The 21,231-nt window shown below is 40.2% G+C and overlaps 1 protein-coding gene across 2 annotated transcripts in view; it reads right to left on the bottom strand.

Annotated features, from left to right (window-relative positions):
• The window catches only part of GRAMD2B (GRAM domain containing 2B), a 50,839-nt gene extending 36,333 nt beyond the window's left edge, over positions 1-14,506 (bottom strand). The window contains exon 1 of one of the 2 annotated variants that reach the window (XM_056513545.1): positions 14,286-14,506. In XM_056513545.1, the coding sequence (XP_056369520.1) occupies positions 14,286-14,410 (125 nt within the window). In that variant the 5' untranslated portion in view covers positions 14,411-14,506. Of the gene's footprint in view, positions 1-2,739; positions 2,901-14,285 lie in introns of those variants that run through there. The other variant, XM_056513546.1, reaches the window with a different exon arrangement.
• Between the last annotated feature and the right edge of the window lie 6,725 nt (positions 14,507-21,231).

Below are 21,231 nucleotides of genomic sequence, written 5' to 3'. Positions count from 1 at the left end.
ATGACAACCCTTTGGCACATCACTATTTTGGGTCTGCATAATAACAGTGCCCATCTTCCACACAGTGTTATCTCTGGGATTACAGCTCACAGAGATCTATGGGAAACTTTGCAAATATGTAAATATCACTAAACAACCCAGAGTAGCCCATTTTCTAAATCAGTATTAAAGTACTTAACTCTTCTGAATCACTGTTGACTAAACACAAACTTCCAAGTTTCTAATCTTGAAACACTTAATCCAAAAAAACTCAGGAAAAAAACCCAAAACAGCCCAGCAAAACAACCCAAAATACTTTTACAGCTTCAGTCCTTCAGATGCACCTATCCTCCAGGGAGCCTTTATGGTAGCAGCAGCAGCATATTAGGCTATGAAGTTCATCTCTGAACTGAACAACATTTTAATCATACCCCCAGAAAGTTCAGGTTACTGTATACACATAAATCTCTTTACACATATGAATCTCTCTCCCCCCCGAGCTTTGGAAAACACTAAAGATTCCATAAACCTCTATAACCTCACTAACATTTTTTTCAAATAGAGGTCATCATGAGCTCTCTTAGTTGTATATTGCTCCCTGGAAGTACATGAGGGGAATGAAACTACACCAAATTCACATACACTTACATACAACATCTTCTAAAACCAAATTTGCAACAATACAGCTTGTAGCAATCTCATTTCTAGCTGAATTAAAGCCATGCTTCTATTCTTGAGCTGAACAATCTCCCCTGTAACTTCACATTAGTCAAACCAAGGATACCTGGCTTGTGAGGTTAACTCCCAATCAAATGAGCACAAGAGTTTCTCAGACAAATCTCTCAGTAAAATGAGGCTGGAAAATAAATTCCAACTTTGTTTCCAAAGATTAAATTTTTCAACAACTTTCTAGTTTAAGACAAAGTGTTTCAAGGTTTTTTTTTCCCTCTCTCAGTCTTTTCACCCTCCTAGGTCAGGCCACTATTGCTGAGCACTGTATCTTAAAGTGTAACAGACTGCCTAGCTCTTGCCAGCATGACACCTGCTGAACAGCAAAAATTGATGGCTAAAAAAACCTAAGGAGTCACAGTGTTTATCACACTGGCTAAGACTGACCTTGTTACTAAAACTGTTGACTGATGAAGGACTGAAAGACTAAACACCTGGGTGCAAAACAGATGGTCAGTTACTGGTGCATGTGCAATGCCTCTGAGATCAAGCTCTCCATATACTATCTTGGACTCCTAGTTCTGTTTTAAAGAGAAAAATCAGACACAGATCTTGCATACCTGAAGAACTTCATTAGGTTCACTGGCATAATTCTGTGCAGGGATCAGGATCGAAGGTTTGAAGTCAGAAGACTCTAGAGAAGGTCTGGGATTTATGTTTCATTTGTAGTGTGAAGTCACCGATGCGATTACACCATACAGGATAAAGGACACTTAGAAGACACTTTGATTCCCAGGGCTCTCTAACAAGCAAGTTATTTCTGGCAACAGATTTCACTGTGACACATAGTTTAGGAGTACACCTGCTTAGAGATCACACATACAACAGCTGGGGGAAAAAGCCCAAAAACCAAGGCAGACTTTCCCAGAATTTGTTTCTAAAGAAAGAGCTAGCTGCTGGTAACCTATTCATCTTTCTCCTGGAAGAAGTTTAAATATCTGTGAAGAAAAGTTCTTTGGGAAGAGAAATAATCTCATATTAGGAGAAAGTTAACTCTTTTTAATTTCTTTTGAGGAGAAAGCCCCACACGTTTTACTTTCTTGTTTTACAGATGTTTAACTTCTCACACACTGTCCTTAGGATTGCCAAGACCCATGTGAATTGGGAGTCTGGTATGGAAACAGACAGCTGCCTGATTCCAGCAACGTTTTCAAGTGATGGTCATTGCCAAGGACCTAAACAACCAGAGATCTCCGCAGGAAATAAGAGACCAACGCAGAGATGAACCTTTAACTCTCGACGTTCCCAGTCACCCTCAGAGGCTGGGAAGGTCAGCAGCCTCAGGGGAGTCCTCCCACCCTTCTGGGCACTCTGACTTCCCTACCTTCCACCAGTTAGTCCAAGCCTTTAACGGTCAGCAGGGCCTCCTCTTCCTCACGAAGAATATTTTTGACCTCTCCACCTGCTCAGTTTTTACAGTACCTCCCAGGTTAAAAAGCAGAAGTGTGAGTATGGGTATGACCACGCTGAGCGAGGAGCCCAGCGGGGAACCATGCCAGGACGGGCAAGTGCCCACCATCCTTCCCGAGAAGGGACATCCTCCACCTTCTGGGACATCAGAACAAACTCCCATTTTAATGTCTCTTGCCTGTACCAGACTTTGTGAACCTTTAGCAAAGTTCTGCGTTTTCCTGGCACCCACAGCAAAGGGTCACAGCTTTCTACAGGAGCCCGTGCACTTTAACTTAAGCGATAAAGCACAACTACAGTATTAATGTGTCACAACTCAGGAAGATTTTTCAGGCTGTTGGATAAAACTACTAGAAGCAGTATTTATATGCCTCGCTCCTCATACGGTAACTTCGGAGTTCAACGCTGAACTCGAGCGCGGGGCTCGGCTGAGGGGGGTGTCCGCGCTCGACCGAGGGCTGGAGGCGGAGCCCCCCCGGTGACTCTTCCCCGGCAGCTTCCAGGCCGACACCCGCACAGCGCTCGGGGTGTCCCCGCCGCCCCCCGCAGCTCCCCGCGGCCCCGCGCTGTCCCCCGGCACAGCCCCTCTCGGGGCCCCTCTCCCGGGCGGGCTCTACTCACAGCCGCGCAGCGCCCCTGCTCTCCCGCCGGCCGCCGGCCCGCGCTGCCCGCGGCTCCTCCGCATCGCACCGCGGCTCGGTCATGAGCACCATCGGCACGGGCAGCGCCGCTCACGCCTCCGCCCCAAGGCACTCCGCCGCCGGCGGGACGGGCCGCGCCGGGCCGCCCGCTCCGCCCTCGCCGCCCCGCCCCGGGGCGGATCCGCCGCCGCTCGGGGCCGCCGGAGCCGGAGCCGCCACAAACCGGTTGGGCCCGCCCGGCCGGGCCCGGCGCCGCCCGCGCCGCGGAGCCTGTGACCGATGCGGCCCCTCGCTCCCCGTGAGGCCGATCCCTTACGAGCTTTAAATTATTCAGCCGGGACGCTGTCGCGTGAGACGCCGGCTCCCGCCGGCTCCAACAAAAGCCGTCCTTAATGTTTTATACGGGGTACAGGAGATACGCGGTTTGACACAGACGCGGTCGCGGGGGGAAGGTGGCGGTGGCCGGGGCCCTGTTTCTGGCAGCGCATTTCGCGGTGACTCGTGGAAGCAGGCAGTAGTCCAAACACTGATACCGGGCTCTTGACTGCTGTGCTAATGAGAACTTCTGAGGTGCATGGCTGGTACTTCCATCCTCGGCTTTACATCTTGAGCAGACGAGTAGGTGGTTATGCTTCCTTTCTCAACAGCGGCACCCTATGCTGCTTTGTCTGCACAGATAAATCACAAAACCACAGAATGGGTAATGTTGGAAGGGACCAGTGGGTCCAACATTCTGGCTCACACAGGACTATCCTTCAGTCTGTGGCACAGAATTGTGTCCAAATGGTTCTTGAATATCTCCAGCAAGGGAGACTCCACAACCTCTTTGGGCAGCCTGTTCCAGTGTGTGGTCATGTGCACAGTAAAATATTCTTCCTCATGTTCATGTGGACTTTGTGCATCAGTTTCTGTCCATTATCTCTCCTATTGCTGGGTGCCACTGAAAAGAGACTGGCTCTGTCCTCTTGGCACTCTCCCTTCAGGTGCCTGCTGACGTTGATGAGGTCCTTGCTCAGTTGCCTCTTCTTGAGGCTGACCAAACCCAGCTCCCTCAGCCTTTCCTCAGAAGAGACCTGCTCTAGACTCTTGACCAACTTGGTAACTCCCTGCTGGACATCTCCAGGAGCTCCTAGTCTTGTACTGAAGAGCCCTGTACTGGACACAGCGCTCCAGGTGAGACCTCACCAGGGCCAAATAGAGGAGCAGGATCACATCCTCCAACCTGCTGGCACTGCTCCTCAATGCAGCCCAGGTTATCATCAGCCTTCTTGGCCACCAGGGCACACTGCTGCCTCATGGGGAGCTTGCTGTCCCCCAGGACCCCCAGCTCCTTCTCCACAGAGCTGCTTTCCAGCAGGTCACCCCAGCCTGTGCTGGTGCCAGGGTTGTTCCTCCCCATGTGCATTTGCCTGTGCTGAATTTCAGGAGGTTCCTCTCTGCCCATCTCTCCAGGCTGCTGAGGTCCTTCTGGAGGGCTGCACATTCCTCTGGGGTATCAGCCACTCCTCCCAGCTGTGTGTTGTCAGTGAAATTGCTGAGGAGGCCTCTGCCCCTTCATCCAAGCCATTGATGGGTAAGTTAAACACGCCTGGGTCCAGTTTTGGACCTTGGGATGACCCACCACAGACAGGCCTCCAACTAGAGCCTGTGCCACTGGTTATGACTCTGGGATCTGCTGCTCAGACAGTTCTCAATCCACCTCCCTGTCCACTCATCCAGTCCTCTCTTCCTGAGTTTGTTTGCCTGTGAGGACATTGTTAGAGACTGTGTTGAAAACCTTGAAGTCAAGGTAGAAGATGATCTGCTGCTCTCCCCTCATCCATCCAGGTTGTTGTTTTATTGTGGAAGGCAATCAGATTGTCAAGCATGACTTGCCTTCAGTGAATCCATGCTGACTACTCCTGATCACCTTCTTGTCTTTCCTGTGGAAAGAGGTGGCCTCTATCCACAGGGAATGAGGTGCTTTCCAGGGGCTGAGGTGAGGCTGACTGGATCATAGCTCCCTGCATCCTCCTTCTTGCCCTGTTTGAAGACTGGGGTGACATTTGCTTTCTTCAGTCCTCAGGCATTACTCCTGATTTCCATGACGTTGCAAAAATGACCATAAGGAGCATAGCTATGATGTCCATCAGCTCTCTCAGCACTTTTGGGTGCATTCTATCAGGTCCCATGGACTTGTGTATATTGAATTTGCCTAGGTAGTCTCTAACCCTATCCACTTGGACCAAGGAAAAGTCTTGCTTCTGCCATTCCTTTATCCTGATCTCCTGGGTCAGAGATTCCAGACTGGTCTTGCCAGTGAAGACCAATGGACTTTCAGTAACTTTGCCTTCTTTGCATCTTCTTAGTTTTCCTTTTTTTACTGGTATATTTAAATACATTCTTCTTGTTTTTGACATCCTTGTCCAGATTTAGTTCCAGATGGAATTGTCTCATTTCTACTAACTCTGACTAAATACTGTGTAAAAAACAGCAAGCTGGCTTACCCCTAGCCTTCCTTGGGCCTGAGCTGGCAGAGCTGTGGGGAAGTCAAGTGCCCTCAGGAAGGTTAGATTTAAGGCAGCATTTGGCACAAGTCATCTTGCATGGCAGGCACAGACTATCAATGGACATATGAAAAATGTTTTTACTACCTGGTTAATACTCCAGTTAGCTTTCAGTTTGGTGAAATTATGTTTTCATAAAGCTAAGTGATTGTAAGTACAATATCAAAGGAGAGAAAATCCTGGGATGAGAGTTCAAAGTGACATGTCTAGATAAAGGTCTATTTTAATGTTTTAATAAAATTAATAATAGAATAACTTCCTAACAACCAACTATTCAGCTTTTAGCTATTGAGCTAAAGGGAGAATATGTTCAGTTTTAGTGAGTGTCTGTGTAGGAGATAGATACTTTTGTACATTTCAGATTGGAAAGTGTATGAAGCAACTTAATGACCTTTGAATACTTAGTCTTTAAGAGGTGCAAGAAATAAGGTTTAGGTATTGTTGCAATACTTCCAGGAAATTAGTGATAAGAAAGTGGTGTAAATGGTGAAGTGACTTGAGGCTGCCATAGCTGCTTGGGCACACAGATTCTGAAAAAAAAGTGAGATTGCTGTATTATTTTTGCTAGACTGAGTTGGTTTAATTGGCTCCAGTACAGAAAAATTTAAAGACTGTGTGCTAAGATGCATAGAAAGGAAGACATTTTAAATGGCTGTATTTCTGGGAGGCACCATTAACTAATGTTCATGTAGTAGTGTAAAAATCAAGGCACGTGTGGAAAAGAAATGAGATTTAATTTATAAGAGAGATTATTCAACCTGTTAGGCCCTGTGCCTGTGAAACACTGATTGCTGCTATTCTTCCCTGTGGAGCACCTGAGGGCACTTGGCACTGCTTTGCAGAGCCTCTCCCACCCCCTTACACCAGATACAATCTGTGACAATATAACAGCATCTCATTTATCCATCCATAATGGAGTAGGACCCTTTTCAGCTGCCTGGACTATGAGTAGAGCTGGGACTGAGAGGGCTGGGGAAGCCATCATGTGTCTGTTCAGGCCCTTTTCTTGGTACAGCAGCCTGTGTGAGGTTTTAAGGGGGATTGTTCTTGTGTAAGTGTGCACTAACAAGGTATGCAAAGAAAGATTGGAATCAGTAGGAAGAGTGACTTCTTACCTCTCATCTTGTTTTTGGAGGCTTTTCATTGCACTAAAAATGTATTTGCTTATTTAGTCCTAATTTTGAGGCAGACTTGTTGAATAATTCCTGTGTAACTATACGCTGTTCAGCAGAAGTACTGGTTATAGTAGGTGAGAATCTGACTTTTAGATATTTGAATAAATAAAATTTGCTTTCTTTTAGTGCTTAGATTTTCAGTCTGCCAGATTTAACCATCTGTTTAGGAGATAAATGCTACCACCAACTGTTTTGTTCATTCATTGCCAGAGGTTCCTGTCTTTACCTCAGTGGTGCAAGAACTAGAAAGGAATTGCTTGGTCCTGGAGCTTAGTCTCTCCTGAAGTTTCATGTGGTTCCATTCTCAAGGTACACACAGCTCTCTGTTTTAATTAAATCTGTCTAATCATTTAGTGTAGAAGAAACTTACATTCAAATAAATTGGTGCCTAAAGCCTTTATGCTAAGAAAGGAATCCTTGCTTAATAATTTCTTCCATGTCATGATATCTTTGCTCTTGTGAGAGACTTGGTTCTGGCAGATTGCTGATACACACGTCCTTAGTCCAGTTTGCTGTTATCTGATAATGACAGTGGAAGTAATAAACAATGAACCAGGACTATAGCTTGGGGGTTTTTGGAGGATTTGAAAGATAAACTCTGTGGCCAACCTGTGTCAAACTGTACATGGTGCAGCAACTCCAGAGTGAGACGGGACACTCCTCAGGGATAAAAGCTCTGAATACCAGGATTCTCAGTAATATTCAGGGAGGAGTACCTTATATTAAACAAACAAATGTGCAATGCTCCTGTGAGTGGAATACACTTGAAAACCATAAGCTTGTTTTATGATAAAGCTTTACATAAAAAGAAGAAAAAATGCACAAAGGATCTTTTACTGTACTGTGATAATTGCTCATATACACAGATACACTAAAGCAAATATTTGAAGATCAAGCTATCTCCAGGTGAGACTCGTGAGAAAATCTGGGCTGTGCTTTTTTCTGACTGCTGAAGGGCAGGTTGGGGAGAGAAAGAGAAAGCAGTGTAATACAAAGTTATTGATTACTTTTTCATGCCTGCAGTAGTGGTGATGTGGTATAGACAAAAATTCACATGGTCCTGCTCTGAAGAGTACAATAAACCTTAGAGAGGACTCAGGGTTTTCAGTAATTAGGGCCTTTTGAGTAATTATACAACATTGTGTATAACACAGCAAAGGATAAAAAATTAGAGATGAAACAGTAGGAAAAACTTTCATTGCAAAATAAAAAGGTTTAAGATACGTATGAAATCACAGAAAAGCAGAATTGGGAGAGAGACTCACTGAGTTGTTGAGTTCGCTCTCTGTCCCAAGTCAAGGCCTGCTACTCCTGTGTCACTCCTGACAAGACTCCTGTCTAAGTTGTTTTTAAAAGTCATCAGTGTGTTCAGGCCACCAGTTCCAGTGTTTGCTGTCATCCAGGGTATGTCCTCAATCCACAACATGGTTTTGAATCCATGTTGCTGAAATCTAAAGCCATTGCTTCTTAATTTTTTCAATATGAAGAGCAGTGAAAACCTTTCTCTTGTTTCTCCTCATTTTCATCTTATCTTTAGTTTCAAATAAAACATATAAATTGTGGGTTTGGACTTTTTTTTTTAAATTTTTCTATGAACTACCTCTTGCAGGTTCAGGTCTTTTCTGAAGTGTGATCCCCCAGACTGTACACCAGTAGTCTTATGAAGGCTGTGTAGAGAGGAGTTCAAAAGATTACTTCATCTGACCTATACACTGGTCATTTATTGCAGTGAAGTGTTTGTGTTTCACAACAGAGTGAGGCTGGCTCAGGTTTAGTCAAGCACTATGGCCTAATGAAGCTTTAATAAATGTCACGTGAGATGTTCTCTAGCACATTGGCAGCAAATTGTAAGACTTCACTAAGTTTGACCATCTACATATCCTTTGTGCATTTTTCCTCTGGTTTTTTGTTGTTTTTTTTCCTTTACAGTCTGTTTCCTCAGTTTATCAGAATGGTTTTGGATAGGATCTTGAAGGACATGAAGAAAGAAAGAGTGAAAGAGCCTAATGAGACGCATGAGGCGCACTGAAAAGGTCAGTATAAAAAGCAGTGGAACTGGTACGCATGCCTAGAGATTCCTGGCAAGGATATTGCTGTTGTATGATGAAAAAGACAATCTAGCTGAAAATAGACTGCGTTAGAGATTGTCTTAATCAATAAAGTTTATTTCAGTACAGTCATTTTGGCTGCTCATAAAGTATTTTTCTGTTTATCTGGCAAGTATCAGCATGCCTGAATGTGAGGAAAGTTCCTTGGAAAGAAATGAAACAGAAAATGAGTAAAGAGGTTACAGGCATTTTGTGTACTTTGAGCACATTTCTCTTCAATAGAGAATTCTTCTCTATTTCTTTGCAGGTGTAAAAATGTATTAAGAAATATAGCCTCAATTGTGCCTGAATACAAGTACTTTTTCCTAAGAGGACAAAATATATGTCTTGTGTTCAGTTTTCTTTATGATATTCTGCATTGGCAGGATTCTGTGAAAGCTATGCAAATGTCTTGGAAGCCATTAAGTGTTGAAAGACCTGCTAAGTCCTCATCATTGAAATGTGATAGTAAAGCAGTCTTATGCTAGATACTGTAGAAATAGGAGCTCTGATAGTATGAGGCACAAACTAATAGACATTTGGAAAGATGTTGAAACAAGGAAAAAAATTCTAATTTCTAGAATACACAGAAGTCATCCACAAATCAGAATGAGCCAGCTTGTGAGACACACACTAGGTAAAAGCCAAAACAACCGGACTAAAAAGGTGGTGCAGCATTGGAAGAAGTTTCCTGGAGAAGCTACACATTCTGTCTTCGAAGGGTATAAGACCCAGCTAGACAAAACCATACTGAGCTGGTGTAGGTGATACTCCTTACTCAAGCAGAAGTATTTGAAAACAGTGTTCAAGTTACTCATCATACCTGAAGTTTGCTCAAAATAGATTGAGCCAAGGTCCAAAATACTCTGTGGAAGATAACTAGGGCCAGAACACAGTGAATGATGCAATTTTGTAAGGAGTGAAAAACAGTTTTGGCCAGTTGAGTCTTGTTCCTTGCCTGGATTAAAAATTTAGTAATTTATTTGCTTTTAAAATTTGAGACTACTTTACAGATATACGTATCAGGTAATACTTTTCTTCTGAGCTGTTTACTGGAAGTCTTATCTGAGTATCAATTCCTATTTTTTAAGGTAGCCTGGATTACTGTATTGGTTGGACTCCCCTTTGGACAGGGTAGTGCATGGGGCAGATGAAGTAAGCTGGGCTGAAAGCTAGTTGGAGCACTTATCACAAATGGTGAGGCATGCTAAGGCTTTTTCGTTTTGGCTCTGTGCTGGAGGAGTTGGATGAAAGAGTCTGTGCTACATTCTGCTGTAACACCCAGCAGGACAAAGGAGAGAGTCTGCCACACAAAACTTCTGGAGTATTAGTAGGATGGTGTCAGCCCACCTCTCAGTGAGCATGTAACACATTGCACTGGTACTTGTCAGCACATTTACTGCCATTTTAGAGCAAACAACCTTCAGTGACCTGTGTAGAGTCACAGAAGACACAGTGCGTGCTGTGAGCCTCACCACTGTCTTACTGGGCCATGGTGATCAAAACACATGTCAGTGTCTCCTCTTAGCTCATGATAGAAAAAACTAAAGAGCAGTTATGGCATATTTTCATGCAGTTGTGTTGGCCTGGATGCCTCATGAATGGCAATGCTAACATATTAGAGTACTGTGAGGCCTAGATCTTCTCATTTAAAATGATTGTATGAAATCTAATTGCAGCAAGATTCGCTTTCTCCATTTATAATTTTGAAAAGATATTTCAATTTTTAATAAAAGTAATATATATTATCATCAATATATTGTCAAGCTGTGTTAAAAAAGATAAATGTAAGTATTGCTTGTTCTACTCTGGTGGGTCACATTAGCTTGGTTTGTCATCCTCTGATTATAAATGTTCAAGGAAATCCTGGACAACATCCAAGTGTGACATCTCTGCACTTGGACAAAAATTAAATCCAGCTACAGCTGTATGTTTAGGGTATCAAACAGATGATGTGTATCTAATGAATAAGGTGCATACATGTATATAATTACTCAATCTGTGTATCATGAAGGAATACATGTGGGTCCTTTTTGAAACCATATGTGCCTGAGTGCATGCAGACATTCATGATATGCATAAATACGGTGATCATTTTCTTGAAAAAAAACCTTTAGTCATCTGGTAGTCTCTGAATTGCAGCAGTATGGTACATTAAGTATGTAAGAAAATGAAAACTATCTTGTTTAAGGATAAATTGAATCTTCCACAAGAACATATAGTGCCCAGACTTGCCAGAAGCTTAGGAAAGGTTTGTTCTTACCTTTAGAAGAGGAAGGTTAAAGTGAGGAACACAAATAATGTGAAAGAATTAATCATCCTATCAGTTTTCTCACAGTTTTTACATCATATGTGGTTGTGAATAATAAGGTGTTTTACTGTGCTTATACAGTTACTGTTCTGTCTCTGTATAGGAGTTATATTACTCTGAGGGAAAAAGAAACCAAAAAAAGTGCAAATATGTCTTCATAGTCAGGCTACAAAAGGTGAATGCCAAATCTCTGTTGCAAGCCATTGAGCAGTAAGTTTGCCAGTGTTTCAGGTTCTCATAATTGAGTTATAAAAGCAACACACTTTTTGGAAGGTGGTGTATGCCTATGTTTTTAACACGACTTCTTAAATTAGTCTGAGGTAGGCCTCAGTCTTACAGTAGTATGTTGGAAGATTCTGAGGGGTATAATTTCAATGCAGAATTTCCTTTAAAAAAGCTTTGTGTCAAAAAATCTTTAGAGAGGAAATCTGGATGTAGGGTTCCTTTTTGTGTCCAAACAAAAACCCATGTGTAACAAAACCATATTAAAGTTTATGTTACTGGTTGTTACAGATTTTTTCTGTTATTTTGTTGTGAGCAAACGATAGGTAAATATTAATGCCAGATCACAGATGCAAAATGTGAGTACTGTATTTATGTTATTTGTATATTGGGGTGCACCAAATGATCTGCTGGGTCAGGACTAGAGTCGAGAACCTTTTTGACTCTTATTTTCATGAGGTATTTAGAAAACAAACCTCTACAGGCTGTACATTTTTCTGTAATTTTAAAAAATTTGTTTATAATTTAAACCTATTATCAATGTTACTGACAAATGCTGATTTTTTTTTTTTACAAGCATTTAATACATAACCTGCAATGTGGTTATTGCTAGGATTGGCATAAGCATACATAGCATTGTATGCTATGTATTCACAGAACTGGTGGTCTAGATTGCTGAAAAAACTAATTTCCTTGTGTTTAATATGTTAGAGTTTTTTTTTTTTTTTCTAGAGTCACTCGGAGGATTATCCAAAAGCCTTGAGATTTTTCTAAATTTCAGGAGAACTGGATACAGGCTAATAACTCATATTATAGGGATGGGCTCCAAATGGGAGCTGGAGATCACATTTTTTTTGGCCATAGTTTGTTCAGGCCTACTGAAAAGTGTTTTGTTCTGATGTCAGAACAACTCTATACATTCATGCTGACAAAATGCTGCAAAAATGTCTGGCCAGTACTTTTATCAATACAAATTTCTGATCGATAATGCATGGCTGACACCTCAGCTTTAGGTCCAGAGTCTTAATTTGCTTCTGAAATCAGTTTTGCTCTATGTCAGGAATAACATGCTGCCATGGTGATAAACTGTGAGCTCCCTGTTATGAAATGTTAATAAGTCCCTGGTTTCTGCCAAATTCATGCTCATCCACATGGTGCCAATTACAGTGAGGTGAAAACAGATGTATATAAAAACTTAGGCATATAGTCAGTTTTTGTCCTCAGGCATGAATAATTAGAATGAACAAGAACGATTATTAATACAGTAAATTTTCTCTGTGGGTGAATCTTCATATATAGAAAATGTGCTCCAAATACATAGAACTGTATGAAAATAGTACCTAAAAATGCAGAGCCTGCATTTACTTTTCCCAAAAAGTGTTTTCCATGATTTTTCATGTGGCTCATTTTTAATAAATGTATCATGACTATGACAAGCACATGAAAGCAGCTTTGGTGAGAGCTCAGTCCATCTAGCTCATTGTGTGCTATCATGCATCCTTCTTATTAGATTGTCTAGCATTTGCAGTGTGCTGCTCCATCTCTGCTATTGATAGAGGTATGGTTTCACAGCAGGGTTTTATGGTCATATTATCCTTACTGAACCAGCAACTGAGTAAACTGGTTTTCTAGGAGGCCTGCCCCTATCACTCAATACTTGGCAGGCAGGTTGATTATTGAGAAATCTGGGGTAAAGGACTCTGTTCTTTGTAAGGCCTGGTCACATTGTCCCCTGAGCATATATGGCAGATTTTTGTGTTCTGGTTATTTAGTGAGAAATAAAAGACTAGGTAGCTCTGTCTATCTAGAGTTCTGGACAGAACACAGAAAGGAGGACAAAATTTATATTGTCCAAATTAGGAATTGGTTAAAAATCACCAACTTGTATTGTACTCTGTATGTACTTATGTCCTGCGCCTAATTGGAAAATGAGATCAAGAGACGTATGAAAATTCATGTGATTATTTTTTTAAGAACAAGCTCTAAGTGATTAGTTCTAGATAAAAGTCTTTGAAATCTCTAATTACAACTTAAAATTTCTGATTCTCTATTGTCTGTTCAAACTGTTGGACATTATCTCTCTACATTTGAGTTGGAAGAAAGGATGATATGCAAAAAAACCCCTAATATTATTTCAAAAGAGAAAAAATTAGGCCAACACACTCTTTTATAGTAGTCACCCAATTAGTGATAAGATCTGTCACTCCACATAAAGAATTTGTGCACAGCCACAGAGAGATGTAATTCAGCCACAGAAAGAGTATGTAGAGGTTCCAAATCACTCTTCAGGATTGTTTGGCACCATGCAACAATTAAGGACCAGGTCTTGGCAAAGAATTTTCAAGCAGATTAAGAACCAATAAATGTCTAACGATATTTTGAATAGCTTTTTAAACTATTCTATTAATGATGGGTTGACATAAGTACTATGGGTGTTTCATTGTCTTGCTTCTGCAGTAGATGAGGAAGGATAAGCATTAAGTCCCAGTAGCCCTCTCATTGCCTCCCCTCATTTTTCTGTGCTGTCGAAAACGTGGATGATTTATCCAGAACTCTGCATTGCAATGAATTCCACCGTATGTGGAATTTGCAATTCAACAAGTCCACTCTTCTAAAGTGAGAAAACAGATTTCCCCTAAGTGGTTTGTGTATCTTTACCTGTATGCATTTACCAAGTTTTCTACTACCATGAATATTTTTTGTGGATAAGCTGGCACTTATCTTGAAAATTAGTTTAATAAACATTATGAAGTTCCTTTAGGCCAAAACACACAGGAAAATATTTTGTTAAACTCCCTCGTCTAACAAAGTTTAAATTTGTTTTGTACAGAGATCAAATATTATAGGTATTTGGGTAATTCCATAGAGTTCACGCTAAAACTTGAATTTTATTAGTATGTAGTGTTATATGCATTCAAAGCCCTATTTCAGTGTCAGTAGATAAGGAAGGAGAAAACAATACCCTTCTGTCTCCACCACAAGTTTCTCCTTTACGGTATGCTCCCTTTCCCAGTCTAATCGGTGACATACATGAAATTACCATCTCTGTGTGCATTTCCTTCTCATATAAAGCTTCCTTATCTGGGTATTTTCGTTAGTGCACTTGTCTCAGTGCGCTCCTATGTTGCTGCCCTGTTCCCTCATCATTGATCACATAAAAAACACTCAAACATGTCGGGAATTACCTTATAAATACTGATCCAACACTCTCCGTAGGACTGGCTGGGGTGTCATTACTTGATTTTCGGAAGCTGTTCTGACTTTCAGAATGAAAAACGGAGTCCTCCAAGGAGCTTCCTTTTCTCAGCATTTTAATGGAGCTGACTGCAGAGTTAGGTAAGTTCAATTCTAGAGCAATCCCTGACACGCACAGCCTTTTGCTGCAGTAGGAAGTGCTGTCTTGGTGTGACTCCAGCCCAAACTCGGTTTAAAAATCAGTTAATGAGTAACGTAGTGTTGTGACATCATAAGGGAGTTTTCTTTTTTACCCGCAGCACTTCAGAAGTTTACTTGAACACAATAATCATCAAATCTAGGTGAGCTGTGCCTTTGAAATTTCATTATAAATAACAATAACTTGTTTGGATGAATTGAGGAGTGTAAAACAAGAAATCTCTTTCAAATGGCATTTTGTTTTCAGGTTTGTACCTAGAACTGAAACATGGTCAGTCATAAATTCTACTTAGTGAATTATCCACCTATCTTTAAGTATCCAAGTTTGAATAACATATTTGCATATGTTTAAGAAGTGACTACATCCACCCGATGTGAACATGCTAAAATTACTATATTGTACTTCTCTGGTGACGAATTGGTCTGCATGTGTGCATGTAGCTGCTGTAGAAGTCAAATCATTGCAGTTCAGTTTAAATACAGGTAGCATTTTAATTCTCTATGCACAGGAACCCAACTGGACAAAACCAGTTTGTCTAACCAGTTTTTCCATAGGAATTGGCAAACATTAACTACAAACTTACATGGTTTTCTGTTTGTTGAAGATTACTATAATGATTAGGTTAGTTAATGAAATTATAAAAAATCTTTCTTTATATTGTAAATACTCTTATTTAGCTCCCAAGGCATTTAGAAATTCTGTTAAACTTCATCTTGGACCTGCACAGTAATGAAGATTTGTCTATGAGACTGACCAAAGATGTTTAATGTAATATATTCATTCTGTTCTCAGCATCTACAAACAGCTTGTGAAACAGTACAAGTCCATTTGGACTGTTCACAGATTTTATTTGTAAATGCAAAGATATCTAAGCAAACTGATGTATTTTTCTCTTTCTAAATTCTTTTGTTTCCAGTTTCTTTGAATAACTAAATACCTAGTCTTTTTTTTTTAATATAAAATTTGTTTGTGATCAGTATTAGCAAATTGTAATGGAACATATAAATGTGTGAAACAGTAACTACTGAAATGCAGGATTAGGATAATAGCCAAGAAAGGTAAAGATGAAACAGCTACTTCCTTGGAAGCAAAAATTCCAAAGAAATGTGAGAAGACTTTTAAGAAAAAAGGCAGAAAATGAGTAAAATATATGCTTTTTTTCATCTTTAAGTAGTCCCCACGAAACCTGTACTGAAGGAGCTGTATTTAAGCTACTTGGATTCTGGATTAATGCCTCCTTGAATCACTATGCTGTATGTGTTTGGTTTCCTGCTACCTAGGCCTTTTTTGTTACTCTGCACTTGATCCTGTGTGATCATAGGCTACAAACACATGGCTGCCTAACTAGGCAAAGTCTCTGTACTTTATTACTGTTCCATAAAACAAGTGATACAATCTTCAACAAATACAAAGGCTTTTTCCTTCTCTAGTCACAAGAAGAATTTGCCTTGGCTCTGTTGTGTTGTTCATATCAATTCACTTAGCATAGGAAGTCTTTATGCTTTTCAAAGAAAGGAACATTCTTAAAACTGTTTAGAAAAGTTAAATGACATAGGGAGCTTGTATACCATTAATATGACCTGTTTATCTTCCAAAACAATCAATTTGTACAGTAAAATGTAATTAAACTCCTTTATTTAAAGTCAGGATGGTAACTGTGTTCTTCCTTTATGTTAAAGAGCAAGTACAGTGAGAGGGCAATTGGATTTTTCCCTAGACGAGTAATTGCAGGAACATTCTTAGCAAGGAAAAAACGATTACATGATCCTTTCCTTCAATTTTATGCATGCTTGCTGTTCTACAAAACATTCAAGTTTTGCAGTTTCTTAGAGGGTACCGTGTCTGCTTTTAAACTACTGTTTTCCATCCTATACCACAATAGTAAGTGGTTAGTGTGTGCTTTCCAGCCTGCACTATGTGGCTTGCATATGCCTGTACTGAATGGCTTCTAGGTTTGCCATGCTAGTGCAGTGCTAACCAGGTCAAGTAGTACGCTGGGGACTTAAATGCCCCTCCTACCTACACAGCTGGTGCTGCAGCTCAGGCCTAAGAAAATAGAATCACAGAATCATTTAAATCATGTCCGTCCATAAACCTAACACTTCCAATTCCACCTCAGGAGCTTTGTTGCAGTTACAGTTAGTGTTATGTATGGCCATGTGAAGAAAAACATGTTTGTGTGAGAGTGCCCTGAGACTCTCACTGCTCCTGCTTATTAAGAGGTGTTATTTGTCTTGAATATTGCAACAGTAACTCCTTGGACTGATGAAGAGGGGCAGGCCTACAAGATGCATTTCTAGGGGGAGCAGAAAGGTACAGTGGTGGAAGTGTTGTCACCATAGGCTCAAGAGATGATTTTCTCTCCTTATTATCAGGCCCACACAAATTGAGTGTACTATTGATTTCTAGTGCCTCTGCACAACTGTGATCTTGAGCTGTTTTAGTGCTGGAAAATAGTAGATGGTTAGCTGTAGTTAGGAGGCCAGAAGGGCTAACCTGATGGTGCCTGTTTAAATGATAAGACTTGAATTAATGCAATTTTTTTTCCACATGCTTCTAAGCTATATTATCATCTTTGGGATTGCCCTATTTTGTTGCAAGGATCTGAAAACCATGTAGTTTGTAACCACTACACAGTTTAAAAGCAGTTGATCATTACATGTCTTTCTGATTCCTGGTATCCATATATATTTTCAGGGAAGGTTTAGGTACCTACGGAAATGTCACCAGCAGAGATGTGGGACAGATACAGAACTTACTTTTTGTAGCTGCTCACTTCAGACCTCTTAGCAGTAGTTAACAGACACCAGTATCTTTTCTCTTTCTGATGAGATGGATCAGGTGTGGGAAGAAGTTGATACTCCTGATGGTGTGGCTATCTGCTGTACATGGACTTCTCCCCAGAGAATTGTTCTTCATGTTCTGAAGAAACTAGTAGCTCACTCAGTAAGCTAGAGTAAATTCTTTTTGATCTAACTCTTGCTGTCTCATACAATGAAAACAACTCTTCCCCTTTATTTCTTGAGTACCTTTTCCTTTAATCTGATTTTCTTGAACTCCATATTCGGCCATGTTTCTCAATTATCAAACTATGCCCTTTTATTCTGACCTTTGTCACTGACACTCTGTTATCGCTTATCTGCTAGACTATATCTTGTGGAGTCTAGGACTGTTGCAATTATTTCTGAAAGTCAGGCTGAGAGGGAGAAAAATGTGGCTGGTGTCCTTGAACCTCATAAAATTTTATTTTCAGTCTGCAGTGGTTGTCACTAAAGGGTTAAAAGAACTTGTCCAGAAAAATGTACATACCCTATCTCCCCCCATGACTACTGTGGGGTGTTTTTGTTGTTGTTTTGTTGCTGTGTTTGTTTTCTTTTTTTTTTTTTTTTTTTTTTTTTTTTTTTTTTTTTTTTTTGTTTTGTTTTGTTTTGTTTTGTTTTGTTTTGTTTTTAATTCAATAAAGTGAATTGCTCCAGGAAAAGAAATGGTATATTATTCTTGCTTTCTCAGTCCCTGGAGTATTTCTTCTGAAGGTTGAGATACTTAGAAATATATTAACAATGCCAATTGTGTTACACACATTTTAAGTCCTTATGTCTTTACTAAATGGTCTCATGTTATGGGATATGAACCAAATGAGCAATAAACCAGCTGCTGAACTTGTGGCTGAACGTCATACTAGTGACTTGAGATGGCAGTGAATGTTATTATGCACCATCTTATAAGAGTTTGCATCTTGTTTGAGGTTTGGCCACAAAAACTTAGAGATTTTTTAGTAAGGAGCAGGGGAATCAGTGAGTGATCATGTTGTCAGTTTGTTGTGAGTCTCAGAATTTACTGGCCTATAAATACTGGACTGCATAATTAGTCTGTTATGATCCCTACAATAATGGGGAGGTAAGTTCTTGCTGTATGGATTTAGCTCTCATGAATTTGGTTTTCTGAGATATATACAGATGCAGCTTCTCTGATTCAGAATGAATATTGTCTTGAATATGGTTAGGATGGTCTCATGTTTTTTTTCCTGCTTGGACCAAGTCTGTTCAAAAATATTATTAATATTTTTTTCCCTCTGAATTGGGCATGTGAAAAGTGCACCTTTCCACAAATAATTCCAGAAGGAAATATGGGTCATGTGCTGGTGACTAAAACTAACTCTGAAATAATTTTGGACATTTTTAGGTAAATTTTATATCTATTTTACAATATTCTGTTCCTTTTTCTGATCTTAGATTTCTTGGTTTTCCTCCTGCACTGGGGTTTGATCTGTTCTACTCTGTGCTTGATTTGAAATAGTGAGATATGCTCAGTTTGTATGTAGTGAGTTTTCAGTTGTACCTGTTCCTGCTTGAGCTTACACAAATGCTGTGTTGAGTATGTGGGATGCTGTGGGCAGATATGTACCATTCCTTTGCCTCTTCCTGTGCTACTCTGAATGCTGCACAGGACCCACACTCATTTATAGAATCACAGACAAATTTGTAGAGCAAGGGGACAGAAAACTGGTCAGGTGGAGTGAGAGCAATAGATGGATATGTAGCACGGGAGCATTGTGCCTAGAGGTGCACAGGAATGAAGTGAGTGGTGTGGTGACCCTATTTGTGGAAGCCAGTTACTGTTTTACTCTTCAGTAATCTTGTTGTTAGAACATGCTCTTAAAAACGATGTCTTTTCTGCTCCCTCACATGGTAGTCACCTTAGTAGATGCTGTTTCTGCTACTCCACTGTATGAAGATTCAGTTCCCTTCCTCATCCTGGAACTCAACTTTTGGAGGTCCATATTTGTATTTGAAAGCCTCTACTTCCAGAGAGGAAAAGCTTTTTAAAGAAACAAACCCTCACCCAATGAATTTGGAAGAAAGCCATTGGGGTGGAGAAGACAGTCTGATATGGCAGGGTTCTGAAGGGCAACTTTACCTTAGAAGATGAGACTTAGCAAAATTTTCTTTTAACAGAAGGAAACACTGAAGTCTAAAAAATAAAGCCTTAATTCTTGAGCCCTGGAGGCTGATAAGGGAATGTAAGACAAAAAGTGCCTGAGACAAAAAACCAGAGTTTGTTGCCCTATGTGAGAGACTTGGGTTTGTTATTAAGAAGATAAAAACCTCTTCATCTGGTTGTCTGAAAGACCATTACTATTAATAAAGACTGCATCTTTGCAGAGTATGCTTTATAAAGTTATATAAATTCAGCTTTGTAAATGGCTGTGATTCCCATTCTCTAAATGATATATAGACTCTTGCTGTATTATCAGTCCACTAAAAAATGTAAATTGATCTATTCTCTTCAATACTATAATACCAATACTAATATCTTCATTTATACAGATGAATCTGATGAGTTTGTCCAGGTAATGTTTTCAAAGTTTCTGTAATAATGATGAAGATTACGGACAGAGTTAGAGTAAAATGTTGCTAGGAGTGAGAAATAACAATATTTTACCTAGCTGGTGGCTACTGACATGAGAGGAAGAAATAAATTAGGTGAATAGCATTGTGAAATGTTGGAAATTTCTGCTTATCCTATTAGCCTGCTTATGCTATTGCCATCTTTTGTGGTGAGCTAGCTGCCTCCTGGCTAGACCTCTGCTTTATTAAACATTTCATTTGGTAAATGAGGTATTGGTATGTCACCTCAGGACGCATGTAAAATATTATTGCTGACTGTATGGTGACACCTCCTCTCAAGAGGTGCATGGGCAAAGGCATTAGTGGACAAAATAGGAAATTCTAGCAATGTTCAGCTACAGTTGCAGCACCAAGAAGGTGCATGAGACCACAATAACATTAAAGAGATGGCAATAGAGCTGGTAATACAGTTGTCAGCAAAGTAACAACAACATGGTACTAGGAAGCCAGCAAGGACAGCTTTATTAATATGTCCACATAGCAAATAATTGAAACAGAAATGGCACTTTAGGTATTATTCAAAACCCCACCTAGGTGAATGGAAGCTTCATCAGAATTCTGATCCAATTACTGTCAGACAACCCTGTGCTGCAACACTGAACTTAATTTGCAGTTAGGAAGCATGGAAAACCCTAACTGAATAGAAACTTGCCTACAGTAATCATGAAGGTGCTCTGAACAACTCATGGATTTGGTTGCTTTGATTTTCTCAGGAAGTGACTAGACTAGGCCAGGAGAAAAGTAAACAGATCCATGAAATTTAAGCGTTTCAAACCTGTTTTTCTGTACTTTATAAGAAAAGTGGTGCCTTCATGTAGTCACAAGCAGAATTTGCCCCCACTTGTTTATATGGTCCCTTCTGACCTCTTACCATATATTTTTACTTAGCACAAACAATAGGAGGAAAGGTTAGAGATACAAAGTTAATCTTATGTGATTGTGCAGTAGAGTACTTCCTGAAAATAAAATAAAAAGACATGTTTTTTTTAAAAGTAACTTTTTTCTTTTGAATGCCTTTTCAGAGGCATTCTGTATACACAGACATAGTTCGATGTACTGTCTTTCTCTGTGCAACTTGAAATGAAAAGACTTGTGTTGAAATGAAAAGACTTTTTTGCCTAGGAATGATAACTAGATGGAGCCTTGCCAGTGTGAAAGAACTAAAGCTTAGGTGCATTTCTTCTACCTTGAAGGTTTTACATTTAGCATGATTTTACACAAGGCCTCACATCCTTCCTTCATGAAGAGCACAGAATTGACACTGTTCAGAAAAAAAATTCCTACTTACAGCCTGGATAATGATTTATTTGGTTTTGCATTTGTTTTTGC

The sequence above is a fragment of the Oenanthe melanoleuca genome, chromosome Z (genome assembly GCF_029582105.1).
Source record: "Oenanthe melanoleuca isolate GR-GAL-2019-014 chromosome Z, OMel1.0, whole genome shotgun sequence".
Classification (NCBI taxonomy): domain Eukaryota; kingdom Metazoa; phylum Chordata; class Aves; order Passeriformes; family Muscicapidae; genus Oenanthe; species Oenanthe melanoleuca.
Note: the sequence above shows the minus strand (reverse complement) of the source record. Positions and strands in the feature narration are given on the sequence as shown.